This window comes from Kogia breviceps, chromosome 6, assembly GCF_026419965.1.
Source record: "Kogia breviceps isolate mKogBre1 chromosome 6, mKogBre1 haplotype 1, whole genome shotgun sequence".
Taxonomy (NCBI): Eukaryota; Metazoa; Chordata; class Mammalia; order Artiodactyla; family Physeteridae; genus Kogia; species Kogia breviceps.
The window spans coordinates 112,008,692-112,030,636 of NC_081315.1; the positions used below are offsets into that span (position 1 = coordinate 112,008,692).

The 21,945-nt window shown below is 52.1% G+C and overlaps 1 protein-coding gene across 8 annotated transcripts in view; it reads right to left on the reverse strand.

Annotated features, from left to right (window-relative positions):
• Positions 1 to 16: 16 nt before the first annotated feature.
• Positions 17 to 21,945, reverse strand: part of JAKMIP1 (janus kinase and microtubule interacting protein 1) — a 148,261-nt gene continuing 126,332 nt past the window's right edge. For 6 of the 8 annotated variants that reach the window (XM_067036406.1, XM_067036404.1, XM_067036409.1 and 3 more), the window contains 6 exons: positions 18,119 to 18,187; positions 16,630 to 16,707; positions 13,588 to 13,791; positions 3,705 to 3,770; positions 1,243 to 1,287; positions 17 to 100 (listed from right to left, as the gene is read on the reverse strand). In XM_067036406.1, the coding sequence (XP_066892507.1) occupies positions 71 to 100; positions 1,243 to 1,287; positions 3,705 to 3,770; positions 13,588 to 13,791; positions 16,630 to 16,707; positions 18,119 to 18,187 (492 nt within the window). In that variant the 3' untranslated portion in view covers positions 17 to 70. Of the gene's footprint in view, positions 101 to 1,242; positions 1,319 to 3,704; positions 3,771 to 13,178; positions 13,252 to 13,587; positions 13,792 to 16,629; positions 16,708 to 18,118; positions 18,188 to 21,945 lie in introns of those variants that run through there. The other 2 variants (XM_059067455.2, XM_067036410.1) reach the window with 2 other exon arrangements.

Here is a 21,945-nt window from a genome sequence, read left to right on the forward strand (position 1 = left end):
TTTCTGGGCTTGGAATAGCTTGTTTTGCTGTTGAATTTTGGTTTGAGTGGGGTTGGGTTTGCCATAGGACTCAGTTTATTCCATAATCTCTTTTTCTATCCTGGAAAATTAAAAAATAATTTGACATGACACAAGAACCAAGGGTGAGAATGGCTGGGGAAGCCCCTGGCTTATCTGCCCTCACCTGTTCCCATCACTGTCCTGAAGTCTCCAACTGAGCCCACGGAGGGACCTTCCCCGAGAATCCAGGGAGCGAGGAAATAGGGTTCAGATGGCCTGTCTCCCAGCACCCACCCCCAACCCACTATGGCGACCTCCACTCCCAGTCTGATCAGACCTGGGATCATTCCTTTATTTGCTGCACAAGCACGGAATGAGCATCAACCATGTGCCAAGCGCTGTCCTAGGACCGGGGCACAGAGGATCCAAGGAAGAGCCCTGTGTGCAGGGATTGGGCTCAGGGTATCCACAAGGACATCAGGCAGCGACAAGTGTCAGAGCTCAGCCTGGGGGTCCAGGCGGCTAGTAGGCTGTGGGCATCCTCAGAATTCACAGGGCCCTCACCTGGGCTGGATTCAGCAGCAGAATTCTAGACTCTAGGGGCCCTGGCAGACCCAAGTCCATGGTGGGCACTCAGAACAGGGAGAATGGGGGAGGCCTGCCTGAGAAGGAACTCAGGATGAGACACGCAGGGTCCAATGATCAGAGAAGGACCAGCTGCCGGGATGGCATCAAAACCAGGCCTGGGGTCCAGGGCAGGTGGTGGGGGAGAGGCAAGGAGCTTGGGCTCTTTACACAGGCTTCCTGGGCATTTTGTATGCAGGTCATGGACTTGCCCGTCAGCCTCCTACTCCTGCAGACCCCTGATCCCAGAAGCCCACGCTGGTCTGGACCCTACGGTGCCTTTATTGTCCCACAGGCAATAGAGAGCACCAAAAACCGAAGCCAAAATGGAAAGAACCTTTGGAAAAAGCCACAACCGCCTTCTCAAGATAAAATACAACAGGGGGACAACCAGGTCCCCATTGTCCAGTCTTATTCACAGAGAGATCCCTGATCTTCCTCTCGGGGGTGGAACTCGCCAGTGACCCCCGGACGCCCCGGGGCCGGTGAGCCTGCCGAGGAGCAATCTACCACAAGGCCACCTTCCGTGGCACCTGAAGGAATGTTACAGTCAGAGCTGGGAGGAAATCTCCTTTTTAGAAAAGTCATTTTTATCAGTGAAAACGAAAGGATACCAACCCGAGTTCTTGGCTCACTGAAGTCATCAAGGCCACAGAATGAATGCTAGTGAGAAAAACAAAAAAAGGAACAAAAACTATAACATAAGACCAAAAGAAAATGAGGGGGGAAAAAAAGAAAAGAAAAAAAGATGTAAGATATGTAGTATGGAACTCAATGACAGCATTTCACAAGAACTACGCCACTGGGGTTGGGTTTGGAAAGAGAAACAGGAAGTCAGTGGGCTTTAGGAGCTGATTTCAGCTGAGAAACCCATCTTGTGGGATGTCTCACCCAGGGTGGGTTGTTCCTACACAGTCCCCAAACATCTGGCTAATTTAGACAGGGGAGATGTACACCATGGACCAGGGCTCTTTGGTGCAGAGGGGAGACTTTCTTGAAGAACCTGGCAGGACAGTATATATAGAGGAAGAACTCTCCAATAGTCACAGTTGACGGTCCCACCAAAGGCCAGGCATGACATGCGTACAAGGATCAAGGAAGATTCCACCCAGGTCACAGGTCATCTTGTCCGACCTGCAGACCGGCCCCTATACCATCCCTGCCAGGGCCCACTCTCCCAAGAGATTCCACTGTTTAAAATCTTTTGTGCCATTTGATTAGTCTACTTTAAGAAGAAAAAAATTGCAGAAAAAAATGGCTTTACAGGAATGAAAAATTATACAGGTCAGTTTGAGAGTAGAGTTTTTCCCCTTAGTTTATTTATTACTTGCTTTATTCAAAAAGAATTGCTGGTGATTAGGTGAAACATGTCTGAACATTGTCCAGGGCTTTTGAAAATAATTCATTATTTTTTTTCCAAATCAAGGTAATAGCTCCCCTGAATTGTTATTGAAAAAATGAAAATCCAAATAGACAGCCACCAAATTTTAAACAGAATTTAGAATCATTGCAAGTTAGAGCTAGAAGGGGCATTTAGAATCACCTAGCTCTTCATATTCTACATGAGGAAACTGAGGCCCGGGGAAGGGGAGGTCCTTGCCAAGACCAGCCTGTGGAGTGTGGCAAGGACGGAGTTCCTGACCACTGACCATGGTGGCTGGACTTATTTTTCCACCAGCCCAGGCCAATAGTGCCCACGGGGAAATCCTTGAGATCCCCTCAGCTCCTCAAAATAACCTTGGAAGCTGGGGAGGGGGGATGGCATGCAGCAGATGGGGACTCCAGGAATCTGCTTAAACTGAATTTCCATGGGATTTCCAGGGCGCCAACAGGAGAACCGGCCCAAATCCTCCAGCCATGACCCTCTGCTGCCCGCCTGCTGGTTGTGCAGGCTGGGAGGCCCCAGGGCTCCAGGTGCAGATGGGGAGATGCCAGGAAGGTGAATTAATCTGTGTAATAGCTGACTCCCAGGAGAGAAAGCTGGTGTACCATCTGAAGAGCTGTTCTGTCTCTTTGGGCCATTGTATTTGATTCCCTCTAGACAGAGCGGGCTGTCATCCCATTTGTAGATAGCCCTGAATCTGCTGTCTGGTGGCTTTCGTGACTTTGGCCTCACTCTCTCCATGGAATGAGACGGCTTCCTCTCTCCAAAGACCAGCCTCAGACACCTGAAGCCCAGAAATGCCCTTTCTCCATCTGCTTCCCCGAGGTGACGGCACATCACCCTTCAAGCTTCCTGGGGCACATCGTCCCCAGCGGACCACCCCGATGGGGTCAGAGCCCTTCACCTGTTCCCACATGTGAGCATACCTCTGCGATATAAAATGTGCATTTGTAGGTTTTCTCTCTACTCATCTATTATTCATTCTGCAAACATTTGATGATGCCCTATTCTGTGGCAAGAACTGTCTTGGATAAAGAGATGAATAACAGCTAGTGGATGGACAGGAAGTGGTAAGCGCCCTGACAAAGATGCCGCATGTGTGGACTCATTTGTCCGTCTGGACCAACAGCGTGTGGCGGGGGCACTGGTGTGACATCCCTGGAGACCCCGGGTATCCCTTTCCTGCTGTGGGATCGTGGACAAGTGTCTGATTCTTTCTCAGGCTCAGCGTTCTCACCCTTAAAATGGTGATAATCACAGGGAGACAGTGGGGCTGGGTGTCAGCCATACTTCCTGCTGGACGGAGGAGACTTGTAAGAACACTCACTGGTTTTTGGCATATGTGGCGTTTAAGGTGAATGAGTCCAATGTCTGTGGCTGGTTTGTGGCTTACAAAAGAAGGTGAGGTAGTGTCAGAGGGGTTCACCGGAAGGTCTTTTGTGGAAAAAAAAAAAAAGACGCCCTCCTCCTCCCTCACACCAAGTTGATCCCAGACTGTACTTTTCTTCCCTAGAAAAGCACTTGATGGGGCTACCTATTTCTTGGACTGCCAGTTTGGGGGACATAGGCAGAGAAGGGAGGGCTGGAGGCAGAGCCCTTTCCTTGGGTTTCATGAAACTGACAGGAGAAGAGAATATTCCATGTGAACGACTCATGGAGAGAAGCCCACGGGGTGGTCTGAGCTCACACCACTCACCTTTTCCTCCAGCTCTTTCAGATGTCGCTTCTGGACCTCCAGTTTATCCTCCAGTTCTCGGATTCTCTGCAACACAGTAAGTTCTGTATCAGAAAAAGTAAAATTTCCACGTTTAAACCTTACTCTTCGTTGTTTATCATGGTGTGGCGTATAAGCAGTGACACATACAAATATTAAGTGGGCAGCTCGACTAACTTTTATACGTGTGCAGGCCTGTCTCTCCACCCCCTGAATCAAGACTGAGGGCTTCTCCAGCACCCAGGAGGCTCCCTCAGGCCCCCATGTGACTCTATTCTGACCTCTGTCACTAAAAGTAGATTTTGCCTGTTCTTGAAATGCATGACAATGGAATTATACAGTGCGTACTCTTAAAAACATAAACATCAAGACTAGACCAAGACACGGAGGTGCCCTGGGCAGGTTAATGAAGATCATGGATTTGAAGTAGCACCAAATGACTTGTCCAAGATTGATTTAGCTGGAGCCTGGGAGCTGATGCAGAGATGAGTGCAGTGGTAGGCATGGCTGTAGCATCCACTCAGATTCTTAGAAGCCCACGTAGTGCTAGGTTTTAGGATGACAAGCTGTCCCCATTTGCCTGGGACATTCCTGGTTTTAGCACTGAAAGTCCAGAGTCCTGAGAAACTCATCAGTCCCGGGGAAACAGGGACGGTTGGTCACCTACCTGGCTCTGCGCCTGCCGAATGCCCCTAGGGGTGCACACCAAGCCTCGGTGGTTTATCAATCCGTTCCTTCCAATTCCACACAGCATCCCACCCAGGGGTTCTGGTAAGTACAACCTTTTCCAGTTTGTCATGTGTCCAGTAGCACTTCAACACCCCTCAAGGGCTGACACCCCCGGACAGCTGCTTAGCTGGCTACAGCCTTGCCAGCCCTGAATGTACATGGAGACCTCACTCCTCTGGAGAACGCTGTCGGGCTGAAGGGCGGCGACTCAGGTCAGCCCCAATTAAGCATGTGGACCCATCATCAGTCCAGAGAAGTCCAGATTCCCAAACTCGGATCCGCATCACCTGGAGGCCCTGCGGATCCCAGGAGCCCTTCCCCAGGGTTTCTGACTCAGCGGCTCAGGGTGGGACCTGAGCCAGGTCCCCAGGTGATGCGTTTGCTGCTGGTCAGGGGACCCCACTCTGAGAACCACCACTGTAGGCACATTCACCCACTCGGCAAATATGGCTCAATATGCCCGGGGCCTCGAGGAGTCTGTGGTCCCATCAGGTTCAGACAATGGTATTACGCAAATACACAGATGGTGCCCTGGATGAGTACAGATGTCACGGAGAAAGTCGAGCAGGGGTAGGGAAGGAATGGGGTGCTATTTCATATGGGTGCTCAGGGAAGATCACACCTGAGCAGAGGTGAGGGGGGTAAGGAGTTGAAGTGTGGGCTGAGGGCTCCAGAGGAAACACAAAACCCAGCCCACTGTGGTTTTCCAGACGCCAAAGAGGGAAGGGAACTCCAGGCAGAGGAATGGTGTGTGTGCAGGGAGCTGGGAGTGCAGGGGGAAGAGCTCAGAGGGTCTGGAATGTCCCGATGAGGAGCTTGCCCATTTGGGGGTGTCATGGAGAACTCATGAAGGATTTCAAGTAAGGAAATAACGAGATTTTGATTCTGGAAACATCACACTGGCAGCAAAACAGAAGATGGATTGGCATGGAAGAGAGATGAAAAATACTTCTGCTCTCAGATATGTGACCTTGGGCAAGTAGTTCAGCCTCTCTGGCCTTGGTTTCCTTATCTGTACATTGGGGGTAATTGTGTTGCCCACATCTGAGGATTGAGCAAGTGGATCTGTGCAAAGTACTTATAGCAAAGTCAGCAGAGAGTACGTGCTCTATAAAGACAAGAAACCCAGTATGTTTCTAATTCTCTTTCACCTGAGGGAGGCTGTGACCACCCTCCAGAGACCCCCTTGCAAGGCGGGCAGGCAGAGAGCATCTGAGAATTAGCACAGAACTCGGCTAGACCCTTGCTTGGATCCCGGGCCCCAAATTTACCAGAGGGTGGACTTTGGAGAGTCATGGAATCAAATAATCTCTCTGTGTGGAATGCCTCTTCTGTAATAACTGCACAGTGACCCTGTAACCCCGGGGGGGGGGAAATGGGGACCTGGGGGAAAGTGCCTTGTAAATCACAATGCCACGTGGAGGGAGGACAAGGCTTTACAGCTTTCGAAGGATTTGCAAAAATCTCCCAGGAACAACTTCTGGGCTTTAAAAATCCGCCTGATTCCATTTGTATAATTTTTTTAGATTCCAAATATAAGTGATATCATATGATATTTGTTTTTCTCTGACTTACTTAGTATGATCATCTCTAGGTCCATCCTTGTTGCTGCAAATGGCATTATTTTGTTCTTCGTTATGGCTGAGTAATATTCTATTGTATACATGTACCACATCTTCTTTATCCATTTATCAGTTGATGGACATTTAGGTTGCTTCCATGTCTTGGCTATTGTAAACAGTGTTGCTATGAACACTTGGGTGCGTGTATCTTTTCAAAGTATGGTTTTCTCTGGATACATGCCCAGGAGTGGGATTGCTGGATCATATGGTACCTCTATTTTTAGTTTTTTTGAGGAATCTCCATACTGTTCTCCATAGTGGCTGTACAATTTACATTCCCACCAACAGTGCAGGAGGGTTCCCTTTTCTCCACACCCTCTCCAGCATTTATTGTTTGTAGACTTTTTAATGATGGCCATTCTGACTAGTGTGAGGTGATACCTCATTGTAGTTTTGATTTGCATTTCTCTAATAATTAGTGATGTTAAGCATCTTTTCATGTGCTTTTTGACCATCTGTATGCCTTCTTTGGAGAAATGTCTATTTAGATGTTCTGCCCATTTTTTTCACTTATTTACAAAACAGAAACAGACTCACAGACTTTGAAAACAAACTTACGGTTACCAAAAGGGAAAGATGGCGGGGGGAAGGGATAAATTAGGAGTTTGGGATTAACATATACACACTAATATATATAAAATAGATCATCAACAAGGATCTACTGTATAGCACAGGGAACTCTACTCAATATTCTGTAATAACCTATATGGGAAAAGAATCTGAAAAAAATGGATATATGTATATGTATAATTGAATCACTTTGCTGTACACCTGAAACTAATACAACATTGTAAATCAACTATGCCCCAATATAAAATTTTTTTAAAATATTAAGTGAAAAAAAAGTAAATAAATATTTTTATTAAAAAAAAATCAGCCTGAGAAGCTGATTCTCATTCTAGTCTTTCCTGAATTTTTTTTAATAACTGGGGTCAGTCTCTCATCCAGTCATGGGAGGCTGGAAGGGGCAGTGCTTAAGAGCTTTGTCATCTGATGACATGGGTTCACATCCCAGCTCTGCCACTACCTGGCTGTGTGACCTTGGGCAAGTTGCTTACCCTCTCTGAGAACTCACTCACCTCACCTGTGAAACTGCATCAATGGTTCCCACTCAGAGGGTTGGTGTGACCATCAGTGAACCAACATTTATGGAGCCCCTTCTATGTGCCTTCACTGATCTGTCTCCCTGCACTGGAATATATGCTTCATGAGAGCAAGTGCTGTATCCCCAGCACCTAGAACAGAGGCTGGTATGTAGATGTTAGAAAAATTGCAAATGAAAATGGTGTGACATGGAGCAGGAGAAGCTCGTGAGAGAGGCAGCCAATGCATTTGTAGAGGTGAGCCCAGGGCCCCGGGGGCTCAGGCTGTAAGGCTAAGCAACCCGGACTTCATCTTCTGGGCATGGGGGAGCCAGGGAGGGTCTTTGGGGAGGGGTGGTGCTATGCCGTGTTAGGAAGGCTTCTGCGGTGCAGTGGATGGATTGGCAGGGAGAGGGGCAGTGAGGGGTAAGGGTGGTACTGCAATTGCTTGTGGTCTCAGCAGATATCTATGGTGCAGGCCAGCTGGTGCTGGGGAATAAAACCTGGCGAGGCAGAGGACAAAGCAAGTTTATATAAGTGGATCAACTCCAATCTTCACTCAGGGAGGACATTTTGCAAATGTGCAGAATCATTCTTTGGGAAAGGTACCATGGGCTGATGGATTTTTTTCCTGCACCTACTTTCCCCCTTACTTAATAGGGCTTGAAAACTGAAATGCCCGCTGGGGCCAGGCTGACGACGTCACGTCACTGCATCCCATGGGCCAAATGCAGGCAAAACGGACAGGGGCCATCCAGGGCAAACTGGGAAGGCTGGTGCTCCAGGGTGGGTCAGATACAGCTGAGTGCTGCCCAAATGCCTGGCAGTGCCGTGCTGTGTTGTGTTGTGCTGTGTGCTGTGTCGTGTGTGCTGTGCTGTGTTCTGAAAGTTGTGTGTTGTGTTGTGTGTGCTGCGTGTTGTGTATTATATGTACTGTGTTGTGCATTGTATGTGCTGTGCTGTGTTGTGTATGCTGTGTTGTGTTGTGTGTGCTGCATGTTGTGTGTCATATGTATTGTGTTGTGCATTGTGTGTGCCGTGCCGTGTTGTGTTGTGTTGTGTGTGCTGTGTGTTGTGTGGGGTGCGTGCTGTGTTGTGCCTCTGTGCTGTGCTTGCTCTCAGCATTGTTCTGGGCGCTGGGACACGGCAGCTCCCCTGCCCTCAGAGCCTCGTGGGGAGACAGTCAGTCAGCAAAGACCGGGTAGTGAGAAGTGACAGAAAGAAAAGTCAATCAGGGGAGCAGCTGGTTAAGCAAGGTCATGGGGCAGCCGCTCTCAGGTGACATTTGAGGAATGTGTCCCCGATAGGGGGACAGCAGATGCAAGGCTGGATCTGGGCACAAGGGCTGGGGTGACACGGGGTCGGAGCGCACGCACCTGGGATCTTCTTCCAAGAATGAAGGGAAGACTTGGGGGGTTTCGGGCAGGGCCCATTCCTTCCCACCCTCAGGTGTCCATGTCGAGGTCCCCCCACCAGCAGGGCTCTCCCTGGCTCCCAGCACCCCCGCGTTACGGCCACCCCCTGCCCAGGGCCTGCCTCTGTGTTCACTATAGCAGGTGTGAGCTCTACAAGGCCAAGGGCATCTCACTCTCCCTCCTCCCAGTCCTGGAGCACAGCCTGGACCACACTTGCCTGATCAGCATGTGCTGGGGACTCCAGCAGGGGTCTTGTTACTGAGAGTGACAGGACCTGCAGCGGAGGCCAGGCTGGATTGGGAAAGGCCCAGGGCAGCGGGTAGGAGCTGACACCTGTCCAGGGCTTAATTCATGGCGGGTTCTCTTCCAAATGCTTCACAGAAATTCTCCATTGACCTCACCCCTTGAGATGGGTGCTGGCAGTGCACCCATTCTGCAGGTGAGGACACCCACCCGAGGCTCACAGAGCTGAAGTACCTCGTCTCGGGTTACACTGGGCGGGGCCCCGGGGGATTTGAATCCAGACCTGTCTGACCCAAGACCCTGTGCTACTAATGCCACATCGTAGCTCTCCATTCGTAGCTTTAAAATGCTGTTTTTTATGTTCCTGGAGGGGAAAAAAAAAAATCACTGTGATGCATGTTTGAAACCTCAGGCTCCTAACGCCCTTCTCCCATTGGAAATGTGGCTTCTTCAAAATTATTATTTTTTTAATGCCAGATTTCTGGAGACTCTATCAAATTCAGGACAAACACTTGCCAAAAACAAATAGTAAACCTCAGGGAATTAGTATGACGTGAACTCAGAAGTGGCCCCTGGTGGAATGGCCACTGCTTCCTAAAGGCGGGTTGGCCTTAATCAAATTGTTTTGGCCCCTGGGCCTCAGTTTCCCATCAATTAAACTGGGTCGAACCCTTAGAGAGCCAAGAGTTTTACAAGTCATGTGATACTCTACAAACTGGGGTTTTAACAATGCTCATTACAACTATTGTTTCGGGTTGACGGTCTCTTTTAAAAATCCTGTATGTGGTGGGAACTGCTTTTGAAAACTACAGCTGATGAACAATGTAAACATTTTCTCCAGCATAATAAGCCTGTTCCCACCTCAGGGCCTTTGTACTTGCTGTTCTCTCTTCAAATGGCTGAATGGCTCACCTCTCGCATCATTTTAGCCTCAAGTCTCACCGTTTCTGATATCTACGTGCATGTTGCTTGTTTCCCCTCAGTGAGATATGAAGAGACACCCTCCAGGAGAGCAGGGACTTTGCCCACTGCTCCATCTCCAGCGGGCAGACCTGTGCCCAGCACATGATTGGTGCCCGGTGATAAGCTGTTGGATGAAAGCTCGAGACAGGAGGGTCTCTCTGTCCCCAGCATCATGCTGTCATGGGGCTTGTTGTAAAAGGAAAGTCTCTCTACCCAGGCGTCACCTGGATGAACCAAATCCAGCCCATTCCTTTAAAGGAAACACCCAGTAAAACAGATGTACTCTGAACTCTGAGCATCTTTTGCGAAGGCACGGAGATGCTGGCTGGGCCTCCTGCTTCCTGCTGCCATTAACGTGTGATGCTGGGCTGGGAGACGGGGGAGCAAGAATCTGTGAACGTCATGGCGTCACCGGTTACATCTGTGCCACACTGGGAGAGTTTGGTCAAGCATTTATGCCTACAGGGTGACACAGGACCCTTAAGACAAAGCCTGGAGCTAAAGCTGCTCCGAACCACCCACAGAGAACAGGAGGCCAGGAGGGCGTAGCCTTGCTGACAGTTCTGGAGCTGAGCCCAGAGAAGGGAGGAGGTGGAACCTTTCCCCTGGATTCTGTGGCATGGTGTGATAGAGGAGGGGCTCACCTGAGCTGAGTCAGGGAAGAAGGCATGAGAACTCATTGCCTTACGAAGTCAAAAATGTAATGGGAACCCTGCTATGGACTGAATTGTGACCCCTCTAAATTCTTATGTTGAAGCCATAATAAGGTCATAGGTGGGGGCCCTAATCTGGTAGGCTTGGTGGTCTTATAAGAAAAGGACAATCTCTCTCCCTCCCATCTTTGCCCCAATCTGCCCCCCGCATCCCACTTGCCATGTGGGGTCAGAGAGAGAAGGTAGCCGTCTGCAAACCAGGAAGAGAGCCTTCACCAGCAACCCAATCAGCCAGGTCTTGATTTTGGACATCTAGCCTCTGTTATTTAAGCCATGCAGCCTGTAGTATTTTGTTATGGCAGCCCAAGTAAACTAATATAGACACTTATACCCCTCTCTAACTCACAGCCATGTATCCGTCTCAGACTAACTAGCATTTAACAACTTAACTTGCACAGAAATCTCCTGGTCTTGTAGACACAGAATCCTATTCAGTAGGTCTGGGGTGGGCCCTGAGAGTCTGCATTTCTAAGAGCTCCCAGGAGATGCTCCATGGACCACACTTTGAGTAGCCAGGGTAGACAAAACAGAACGCGGCCTCGAGTGTCAACATCCACGTTTTTAATTATATAAAGAGAGTCCTCCATTTACTAGACACCTCTCAGGCACCAGGCACTCACTAACTGATTTGCATGTCCTATCTCATTAATGCCTCAGAGTGATATATCATCTGTCATTGGTATTGGCTGACAGATGCATATCAGTGTATATTAATGAGAGTGAGGGCAGCCTTCATTTTCAGTGGGAGGAAGGGTATCTACCATTTACCCTCAGCAGAATTCTCAACTGATTTGAAAAAGTTCCAGAGATAAAGGAAAAGCAGCCCCCAGCCCTGGGTCAAGCTCTTAGTCAACTTTCCCCATGCTTAGGTCCATGCAATTTACCAGGTAGGCCAAGAGAAATGTAAAAGGAAGTGATTGGTCCCATATGATCTTACACAAACACTCCAAAACACTTGTACTTTAAATGATGTTCTTCTTTAAGGGAATCTAGTCCTCAATCGGCCACATAGCCAGCATGGCTTGCTTTCTTTTTTTAAATCACCTGAGTCCCTTTTTCTCTTAGTACGTGGGACATGGTGCTTTTCAGGGAGTCACGGCCACATGTGGCATTGCCCTTTGTTTTTAGGGTGTGCTCACTGGCCCATCCATCATACGTTCTGGACTCAGACTATATAACCAGCACCTTCGTGAGGTCTGGGTCCTCAGGTGGGTAATGACTTTTTGGTTCAAATGCACAAATGCTCTGCTTTGAGCTGGATTTTCTGAACACGAAATCAACCCCTTCATTCACACTCAGATGGCAAGTCCTGCAAACGACACCCAGTGCTGGGCGTTAGCTAAGCCAGCACCCAGCTCTTAGCCTGGTCTGGCCCTGGTCCTGCGACACCTACTCACAGCCTACACTTGGCAATAATAACGCTGCCTACACTTACTGAGAGCACTTTCCATGTAATAGTTCACTTAAACCTTACAGCATCCCAGTGAGTAGGCATTATTACCATCTCAGGAAAGTGAGACCCAGAGAGGTTAAGTCACTTGTCCAAAGCCACACAGCCAGTAAGTGGGAAAACAGGGTTCAAAGCCAGGCTGTCTGGTCCCAGGGTCTGTTTCTTCAGCCACTGCTACCCCAGCTGACCACCCTTGCTCTGCTGCTGTCTGAAACACTGCTCCCCCAAAAGCCACCTGGCTTCTTTGTATTTACCTTCAAAACCTGGCTCAACTGGGCCCTCCATCGGGACCTTCACAGCTTGCCCTGGGAAGGGACCTCCCCGCACCCCTGGCACTTTGTGCGCACCGACTGAAGAGCCCCAGTCACGCTAGATGCTCGGGATCTGTTCCGCTGGGGTGCCGCCACCTCAGGGGACTTTTTACTAGCCATGTGACCATAAGAGAGATGGTTCGGTGACAGTGCCCTTGTCACACCCCCTCCATGCTTTTCCCTTCTCTCTCCTCCGTCTCCATCCTCTCCCTCCTGGTGTCCCCAGCACTCTTAGCATGTGCCAGACATCATACCGGCTCAGGAGCTATGCCCATCAGAGCCAGGTCACTCAGGAGCTGGCGAGCAGATCACACTGGCACAGAGGGGGCAGTGCGGGAGCCCAGGCGGAGGGTCGCGGGGGATGCCCAAAGTCCTTTCACCCAAATCAAGTGTGGAATGAAGAGTCTGACGTCATAACCTCCAGTTACCCTTTCCCCCTTCACCACGGCCCTTTCAGTCCTCAGTGGGATGTGCCCCCCACAGCCCTTCCTCAGACCCACCAGGGATCTTTGCTTCTCAGTCCTAATGGGGGTGCTGCCGCCGCCTCGGACGCAGCTCTCTACCTGATCCTTCTTCCAATTCTCTGTCTCTCTCCTTCTATGACATCGACCCCCTTCCTCACAGACAGGATTCCTTATGAGCTGTGTGACCTTTAGGCACATGAGTTAACCTTCTTGAGCCTCAGTTTTCTCATCAGGAAAATGGACGTAATCATCCCCCCGCAGGAGTGCCGTGTGGTAAAGGATCTAAAACAGTGAGCGCCCAATGAATGCCAGAGCCACTGCTGCGTCCTCATCTTTGTCCCCCTCACGGGTCCTGGGAAGCTGGTCCCCGTGCGCTCAGCAGCATACATGACGTTCGCACGCACAGGACCCCAGATACATTTAGATTTTCAGAGGTAACAACTGATACAGCTTCCAGGTCCAGTCCTCAAAGTAGCCGTCATCACGAGATCAGCCCCAAAGCAAACCGTCCAGCCCGCGCCTCCTGGTTACAAGAACCTGAGTTGAAACAGAACACAAATGCCGGAGGAAGAGGGGACGCCTTGCTTTGGTTTGTGTTACCATTTAGCAGGGGTGGGACCTGTGTTGTTTAAGTGTGTGACTAGAAACAGTGGGCGGTATCGTGGGCCCGAGAGCCCTGCGTCTCCCCATTACTGTGGATTCACCTGGGGGCTACGAGGGCGTCCACGGGAAGACCTTCCTTGACTTCCTGCCAGCTCTCCATCGAATGTGCCCGTCAGAGGTGTCAGCGTGCTGACAGGGGACAGAGGGGTAGAGAAGCGGCGGTGGTGGCCAATGGTGGCCATTGGCGCCCAGCTGGGCCCCTGCCCCTACCTGCTGGGCCTGCTGCAGCAGCTCCATGCGTTCCCGCAGGATCTGGCTGTCAAATTCCCGGCTCTGCCGCAGGATCTGCCTGCGCAGCTTCTCCACGGCGGCCTGCAGGTCCCCCCGCTGGCCCTCGCTCAGCGCCTCGCCGGCCCGCCGCCCCGGCTCCTGCTGCAGCGCGTCGTACAGCGTGGCCTCCAGCTCCTGGATTTTCTGAGCGGCCCAAATCACACAGACAGTGGGAGGTCACAGGTGGGTGGACGGGAACCCCTAGGACACTGCAGCCGAGCGAGGCCCAGCCGGGGGATCTTGGGCAGGGAGGGGAGGCATGCAGTGGCCGAGCAGAGCGGCCAGCGGTCTCGGGGGTGGGCACGGGGGCGAGGGAGCCCCTTGCAGCCCTGTGCACACGGTTTTGAGAACGCTTCTTCACTCTGTTTAATCAAGACACCCTACTCTGTACAGGACGGGACTAGGGCCATAAGAAGAAATAGTCGTAACCGCCCCTTAAGATGTGTGATTCAAAGAGAGGTTTGATGCGACTGGTCTTTATTTTTGTCTTTGGCTTCCAATTTACTGTCCCCAGCTTGGGAACAAATCTCCTTTTTTATCTCGAGTAGCGTGGAAAATGTGTCCCAAATTGCATGCGCTTGGCATTCAGCTGCCTAGTTAGAAAAGCAATTTCGTCCCCAAGCAAATGGGGACAGTGTCCTCATTGCTCTCTCCTCCCCCTGAAAAGCAAGACACCCCTGGTTAGCAAAGCACATGAGAGATTAGTAGCCAGTGGAGGAGATCCTTGTGAAAGCTCGGAGTTTTCATCATGAGAGGAAGTTATTTCTTTTCAGCCTCACGGCAAGACACTTAAATACATTTACCTTATGGGAATATCTAGGGACAAAAGAGAGAAGTCTCTCCTTCTCTGCCATCCTAAATCCCCACCCACGTCCCTTGCTAGGAACAGCTCTTTCTCTTCCAAAGATGCTATAGACCAATCACCTGTTTTAATGGAAACTGCTATGAAGACGCAGGAGGAGGTTTGAAGCAGTGGGTCAACACGGGTGGCCCTCTGTGCCTGTGGCCACCTGCTCCTGCAGACCTCCCCGGCTTCGGCATGGCTGTGCTAAGCCCCTCCCCCAAGGGAATTCCAGGCCCATCAGACCGATCTTAGCCAGCAGGCATCAAATTCCCCTCTCCTGACCCCAGCCGTCGCCCCTGGGAAACTAGAAGGTGGGAATCTGTCCACTGACACAGCCAAGGGATCCACATGGAGCGGGAGCTTGCCTGTGCCTGCTGGCTGCCCCCTCCCCCTGCAGCAGCTGAGCTCCTAGGAGACCCGCATGTGGCCGGCTTCCAGCCAGGACCCCACCACCCAATTCTGGAAGCTCCACTGTGGCTCTGCACCATCTCACTCATCTCAACGACAAAGAAACACGGATATGACTTTGGCACCTGCTGTCCTCCCTTCTGCCTGCGGCCGTGGCACTGCCACCCTCTGGAGCATTTTTCTTACCTGACTGTTCAGGTCAGCCTAGCGCTGACCACACCTCCAACCTCGTCATGTGCCTGAAATCCCACCTGAGGCTTTGGAATATTCTTTGGGTAAGAATGTCGTTTCCACCCAGTGACAGGATCAGCACGCCCAGGGGCCTCCTCTGTGGAACCTGGACTCAGGGTCCCCCAGGGCCTTTCTGCACGTGGCACTTAGAGAGCCAAAGGCAGACACCAGGTTTTCCAAAGTGCGTTGGGAAACACCGGTCTTGAAAGATGTCCCTTGAAAGAGGGCCCCAAGAGCCACTGAACTTGGACATGCCTTGCTCTATTCCTCTTGAAGTCTCAGCCCATCCTTTAGGACCCAAGAAGTCCTCAGAGTTTTCCAAACTTACTCTCCTGCAGCCTCCCCTTCCTTTTTGGGCCATAAGTTTCTATGTTATCTCCTGAAATCGTATTCCTCAGAACCTTCTGGGGAAGGCCAGGGAAAGACAGAGGTGGTGTATAGTGCAGCGGCAAAGGGCGCTTGCAAAAGGACGGAGGATGGACAGGATCAAGGAAAACCCAAAAAAGTGAAAGAGGGAAGAAAAGGATGAGTATGTTTTCATTTCTGAATGGCCCTTAACAGCACGTGCCCAGAAGTAAAAACTGAATGGGAAGATGCCACTTCTTGATGAGGCTCAGACCGTCCTGATCTTCTCCATCTGCTGCCCCCTGCCCCGGGGATTCAAGCCTCAGAGCCTGGACACAAAGGGTCAAGGGTCACAGTGAGGTGGACCGGCCTTCAGGTCCAGAATCTGCCACCTGTGCTAAGCCCAGCGTCCTACTCTCTGTCTTCATGGAGACGGGGATTTTTAGTTATTGATTCTGCATTTCTTAGGTACAAACCCACTTTGTAAAATGATTTTAGCTACACATGATCTGAGCAAAGGCTTGTTCCAGATTTTATATACTCACTGCTTCTTCCTGCAAGAGCGGTGTTGAACTCCAAGTGCACTCTGCTGTGGGGACATCCTGGAAATGCCCCCTCAAAGGCATATGAACCTGAGCATGGACCCACCTCGTGTTCACCACCAGTAAGTCCAGAACCAGTTCTGTGACCCAGGCACAAAGCTGCCCAGGACCTCACAACAAGTAATTCTTGTTCTGATGATCACCCACCCTCCACTCATTGCTTTACCTTTGTTCCTTTGTGACTGTCTCTTTTTGCTATTTATGGGAAAACTTGCTCTGGGCTTTAAGCATAAATAAATATTAATAAGAAATATTAACAAGCAGAAAGTTTCTTTTCCTTCATCTCAAATGATTACTAGAACTGAATAAGTACGCCCAAAGAAACCATCAAGCTAACTACACGTTTCTGAAAAAATCATGACTGATTTGGAAAAAGTGACAATTTATCCATATGGTCATTTGGGTTGAAGCCAGTCGAAATGTGGAGATGGCACTGGTATCGCGCCACGCAGCATTTCAAGGACCCCAAATGGGCCGTCAGCCCCAAAAGGAAGAGCAGCCTGTAATGCTGAGTCTAAAGAATCAGAACATCCAACCCACTTCCGGTCCTACCAGGTAAGCCTGGTCGAGGGCTTGCTTCCTGTAGTCTAGCTCCTCCTCCAGGTAGCCCTTCTGCCTGCTGAACAGGTCCTGGAAAAGAGGAGGTGCCCAAGGTCAAGACCAGTGTGAGAACCCATCACCGGGCAGCTCTTCAGAGCCAACCTACTCGCATTTGCTGGACAGTGACGGTCCCGCCGAGTTGGGGACCTGCCAGGTGCTTGGGTGAGAAGGGACGTCAGGTCTGCCCTGCTCGCTCCTGCGTGAACCCCCAGCAGGAGCCTCGCTGGCCCAGGAGCCGTGATCAAGCCTGTCCCAACTCCTCCCAACTTCCTTCCTCTCAGGTGTCTGACCTGGTTCCCGCACCCCGGGCTACAGGAATCCTTCTCGATTCCTCTTGTCACATCCTGGTGGACCCTGGATGCGGCTGGCTCTCAGATGTGGCTCTTCCTCGCCACGCCGACGGCATCACCCACCTTCTGATTACTGTCGCTGCTGTACACATCCTCCCCACTCTCTGCTCACTCAGTCCCCGAAAGCGTGATCTCTCCGAAACCCAAATCTCTTTTTTTTTTATTACTGATTGGAGGGTTTCAGGTTTACAGCTCAGCAGTTGCAGCCACTTGATTTTATAGAGGAGGAAACAGAGGGCCAGAGAGGACCAGTGCCTTGCCCTAGATGCCACAGTTCACTGGTGACAGAGGTGGGAGACTAGACACCCAGGCCTGGTGATTCAGCCCAGGGCTCTTCCCACCCAACACGCTGCTTCCAGGCCTTAGGCTCTTCCTGGCTCCTTCCCCTCTCTCTTCTACTTAGAAAACTCAATTTGGTCTTTGAAGGCTCAAGAACCATCTCTTCTGGGAAGCCTTCTCTGACATCCCCAGGCTGCGTAAGATGGATCCCGCTGTACACTCACGGCACCTGGTGAAGAGCTGGCATCACTGTTTATCAGGTACCGCGTGTGCCAAGCACTGCGTGAAAACGGGCCATGTGTCCAGTATCTCTCATCCCTATGGCCCAGCGAGGCGGAGATGGGAAATCCCATTAGCAATGAGGAAGCAAAGTCCAGTGTGTCTCTCCCAAACTCATGGCCAAGAAGGGGCAAGTAAAGCCTGGAGCTCCATCTTGGTGTCCCTGAGCCCCTGGTCCAGGTGCCTCCATACCACCAAAGTGCCTCCCCTAATGTTCCCGCTCTACCCTCTGCTGCTGCCGGCTCCAGCGCATACCTCCCCAAGCGCTTGCGGGCCAGACAAGGCAGGAACCCCGCTATTCATTACTGAACCCCTAATCCTGGCATAGTGTCCAGGATAGCAGAGGCTCCAAAAACATGTATCAAGTGAATAACTGAGTGAATGGATGGTACTCACACAGGACAGCCATGAGAGCAAAAGCAAAATTTAGAAATGCATGCAAATAAATACAAAACACACGCAAAGCCTTCCTGGGAAGCGAATTATCTGAGCTCTGTCAACCCCCCTCCCTCCTAGGGGGTTGCATCTTTTACCTTCTCTTTCTCCAAGTCTAGCATCTTCTGGGTCAGGGCTGCCTCCGTTCCCTCTATTTGCTTCAGCCACTGGAAAACAGCAGGGACAGAGGGCGCAGCCAGTGAGAACAAGAGCTCAGTGGGGGCCGCCCTCCAAGAGGAGGCTCCTGGCCCCGGGGGGCCCCCATCATGTCCCAAGGTGGTCCTCAAAATGGAATTTCAAAGTCCATCCCGATGTTTCGGCTTCGACAGATATTAGCTCAGGGATCGTGGGTACATACACGTGCGTAAGTGCGTGCACGTAGGGGTGGGCTGTGAGCCCAGGCAAGCCTGTAAGTAGGGGAGGTTGTGGGTGTGCGTGGTGGATACATGGGGAAGGTTGCGAGTGTGTGCCCTGGGATCCCCGCAGCTGGGCGGGAGAGCCTCCCTGGGTTCTACCCTGCCGAGCGCTGTGCTGGCGGCTTCACGCCTGGGACCTCATCCGGCCCCCTCATGACCACCCCATGGAGAAGGCAGCGTCTGCCCATTTTGCAGGTGAAGACATGGCAGCTGAGTTAAATCACTTGTCCAAGGTCACACAGGTGAGAAGTGGGGATTTCGAACCCAGCCTGCCGGACTGCACCCCTGCAGCCACCGGGGCGTGTCTGAGCAGCTGGGGGCGCTGCGCACTGCAGGCGTGAAAGGGGGTCTGGCCGTGCAGGGTATGAGGGCCTGAGAGCGCGGGCGGGGGCACCTGCCATGGGCTGGTGATGGGGGTCTGTCTGCCTGTTCTCAGGTCTGGGAGGGGGTGAGTAGGAGGCAGACAGCTGTTCCTCAGGTGTGGGCACGTGGGTGTCTCTTTACGAGGAGCCCACCTGAGAGACAGGGGGAGGTCCACACACCTGGCTAACACCCTGTGGGGATGTTCTAGGTTTTAGGGGTGTCTGGGGGTATCAGTCTGACAGCATGTGTAAAGGTGTATATTCAACCTCCTCGTTGCTAAAGCCAACGGACAACCTCCCTGCCGTGGGCCTGTCTGCCGCCCACCTGTGGACGCGCCCCTTCCCCACGGCCCAGACCCTTTCTACTCCTCCTCTGGATGCAGCGGCCCGTCCTGGACTCTTGGCGCCCTCAAAGGCCCCACCCTTGGCCGTCCCCTCTCCTCAGCACTCCCCCGGGGGTTCCACCCTCCCCTATGCTCTCTCCCTCTCTGAAATGTTCCCCTCCAGCCCAGATCTGCCCCCCCACACCCCGATGCCTCAAGCTCCCTAAGAAAGGGCTTCCCTTTAAGCCTTTCTTAGGGCTTCTCTTCCCTGGGAAGAGCCCCAGGTCACCTTGACTGGGAAACTGCGAGCAGCCACGGCTCCTCCCCCTTCACTTCCCAAACGTTGGTTCTATCCCCTCCCGTTTCAAAACCCCACCCACCCCACTCCACCACCACCACCCAGCGCAGGCCCCCTCTCAGCCCCCAGGCTCACGTCGGACCCCCAAGTCCCCTTCTGCCCACCAGCCAGCGTGTTCTCTCCAAACACTTAGCATCTCTCATGGACCTTCCCTGCTCCCACAGAAAGCCTCCCCAAGGAGATCCCGTAGCTCCTGACAATGGCTGGGGGACCAGCCATGCCTTCCCTCACCTCAGGGCCTTTGCACATGCTGCTCTCTCTGCCTGGAAGATCACCACCTCTCCCATTCCCAGCTTCAGCCTCAGGCCTTTATACCTACTCAGCCTCTGGACCTCCTCCAGGAAGCCTGCCCTGCTTCCTGAGTCTGTGGGGCCTGGTGCCCTCCATGGATCCCCTGTCACAGCACTCACCTGACAGATTGCTGTTTCCCTTTTCCCACGACGTGGGATGTGTTCTGTTAAATTTCCTTACCCTGCACAGGGCCTGGCGTGAGGCAAGCACCTAATAGACGTTTGCTTAGGGAAGGAGGATGCAGGGGTCTGGAGGTCTGTGGGGGTGTGTGCTGGCTCCATAGTGGGAACAAGCCTAGATAAAGCTCCGCCCACAGAGCCTCCCCGCTAAAGTCCATGTTAGCATGGCCCCCAAGAGCGGCCCCAGAGCCAGCCGCAGAAGCAGGCACCCAATGCAGCATTGCTTTAGACGGTGCTGAGCCAGTGTGTAATGTCTTAGAAACAGGGAAGCATATTTTTGACAAGGAATGAAAAATCTTTACTATCCTGATGCAAGCAGTCATAAAATGAATAAAATAAAATGGAAAAAAAAAATCCAGTTTTGAATCACTACAAGCTGCTCTTAGGTTTTGTAGAACACAATGTCCAGTTTTCTCTTATTGTTAAAAAACAAAGATTTGACAGGCATATTATGCACCTAAAGAAAAAACTTGACAGGTCCTCTTCAGCCACTGGGAGAGTAAAGTGAGAACAGAAAATGCTGGCCCTGGACCTCCTGGGCGTGTGAGGGCACGGATTTCTTATCGGAGTCTGGCCGGATGTCTATGGGGCCTCGCTCCGGGGTCAGAACCTGGGGAGTGGGGACAGGGTGCCTGCCTGCCCCCAAACCCTCAGGGAGAAGTGAGTCAGCCCACACCCCCGCCCCAACCGGCACTTTGCCCACAGGTGCAGGACCCCGATCTCAGAGCTGGGGAATGGGGGGCCTCCCCCCCTCTAACACTCAACCCTCCCTTCAGAGAAGGGTCCCAAGGCCTTGACGCTGGGCCAACTATTAGAAAGCTTGCCTGTGGCCTAAGCTGCAGTTTCTCATCTGTTGTTAGCAGTGAGAGCGTGGATTTTTAAAAACTTCCATCTTTCTGATCGATTTTGAACTCGAGGGAGAAGAGGCCTGACTTGTGACCCCTTGGAAGTCCCCCTGACGTCCCACGTTCTCAGCTCAGCGTGTGTGGTGCGTGTTTGGGTCGAGGCAGCAAGGCGATGTCCCCAATCTTGGACTCCCCTAACCAGAGGTGGGTCTGGAGGGCGCTGAGATGGGCCGGCATGTGTTTCTCTGAACCTTCCAGACAGAGCAGGGCTTCCCCAGGTGGTGATGGGAGGAGGGCACTTGCCCAGGGCAAGATGCCATTTGCAGCAAGAATGCCAAGGGACATGCAAACTGGTTTGAGTCACACTTCGCTTATAGGCTGTGAAAGGAGCCTTGTACTCCTAAACAGAAAACTGAAGTGGACCTCAGTACCGCTGGTCAGATGCCAGTACTGAATGGCAAATTTTAAAATGAGGTATAACTTGGTTGAGGGGGGTTGACTCAGGACGTCGCAGGGGCCTCTGAGCCCCACTGCGAGATTTTCTTCAGCACCCATCAGCCCCGGGGTGGCCAACTCGTCCCCGTTTGCCTGGAACTGTCCCCGTTTCGGCACTGGAAGTCCCATGCATCCTGGGGAAACCGGACAGTTGGACACCCTGGCTGTCCCGTAGGTGCTCCCAGGGGAGTCCCGTTGACCCACTTTTCTTCCGGGGGTGCACTCGGCACCAAGTTCTCTCCAAGGGGGAGACACAGTGCCTCCCAAACACTGGGCCTTCGATCACAGACATGCGGCAGAGCTAGTGTCCCTGAGAACATGAGACAACACCAGTCTAAGTCCAGTCCCCACAGACTGTCCCAAATGGGGAACTGGGCCCCTCTCACCTGGTCCAGAGTCGGGCCTCTAAAGGCCAGCGCCGGGCACCGCCTCTCCTGCCACCACCCTTGTGGGATTTCGGGAGGAGCTGGCAGGCCAGGGCAGCTGGCACAGCTCTCTGCGTTTAGGGTGCGGAGTGTAGCGCCAGCCGGCCAGCTTGGCAGGGCTCTGTGGTCATTGGCAGACAGGCAGCAGCCGGCAGGGGCTGGTACAGGTGGGCACGTGGGGGGCGATGGGGGAAAGCAGACAGCAGCCGCATGCCAGGCAGGCCCCGTGTC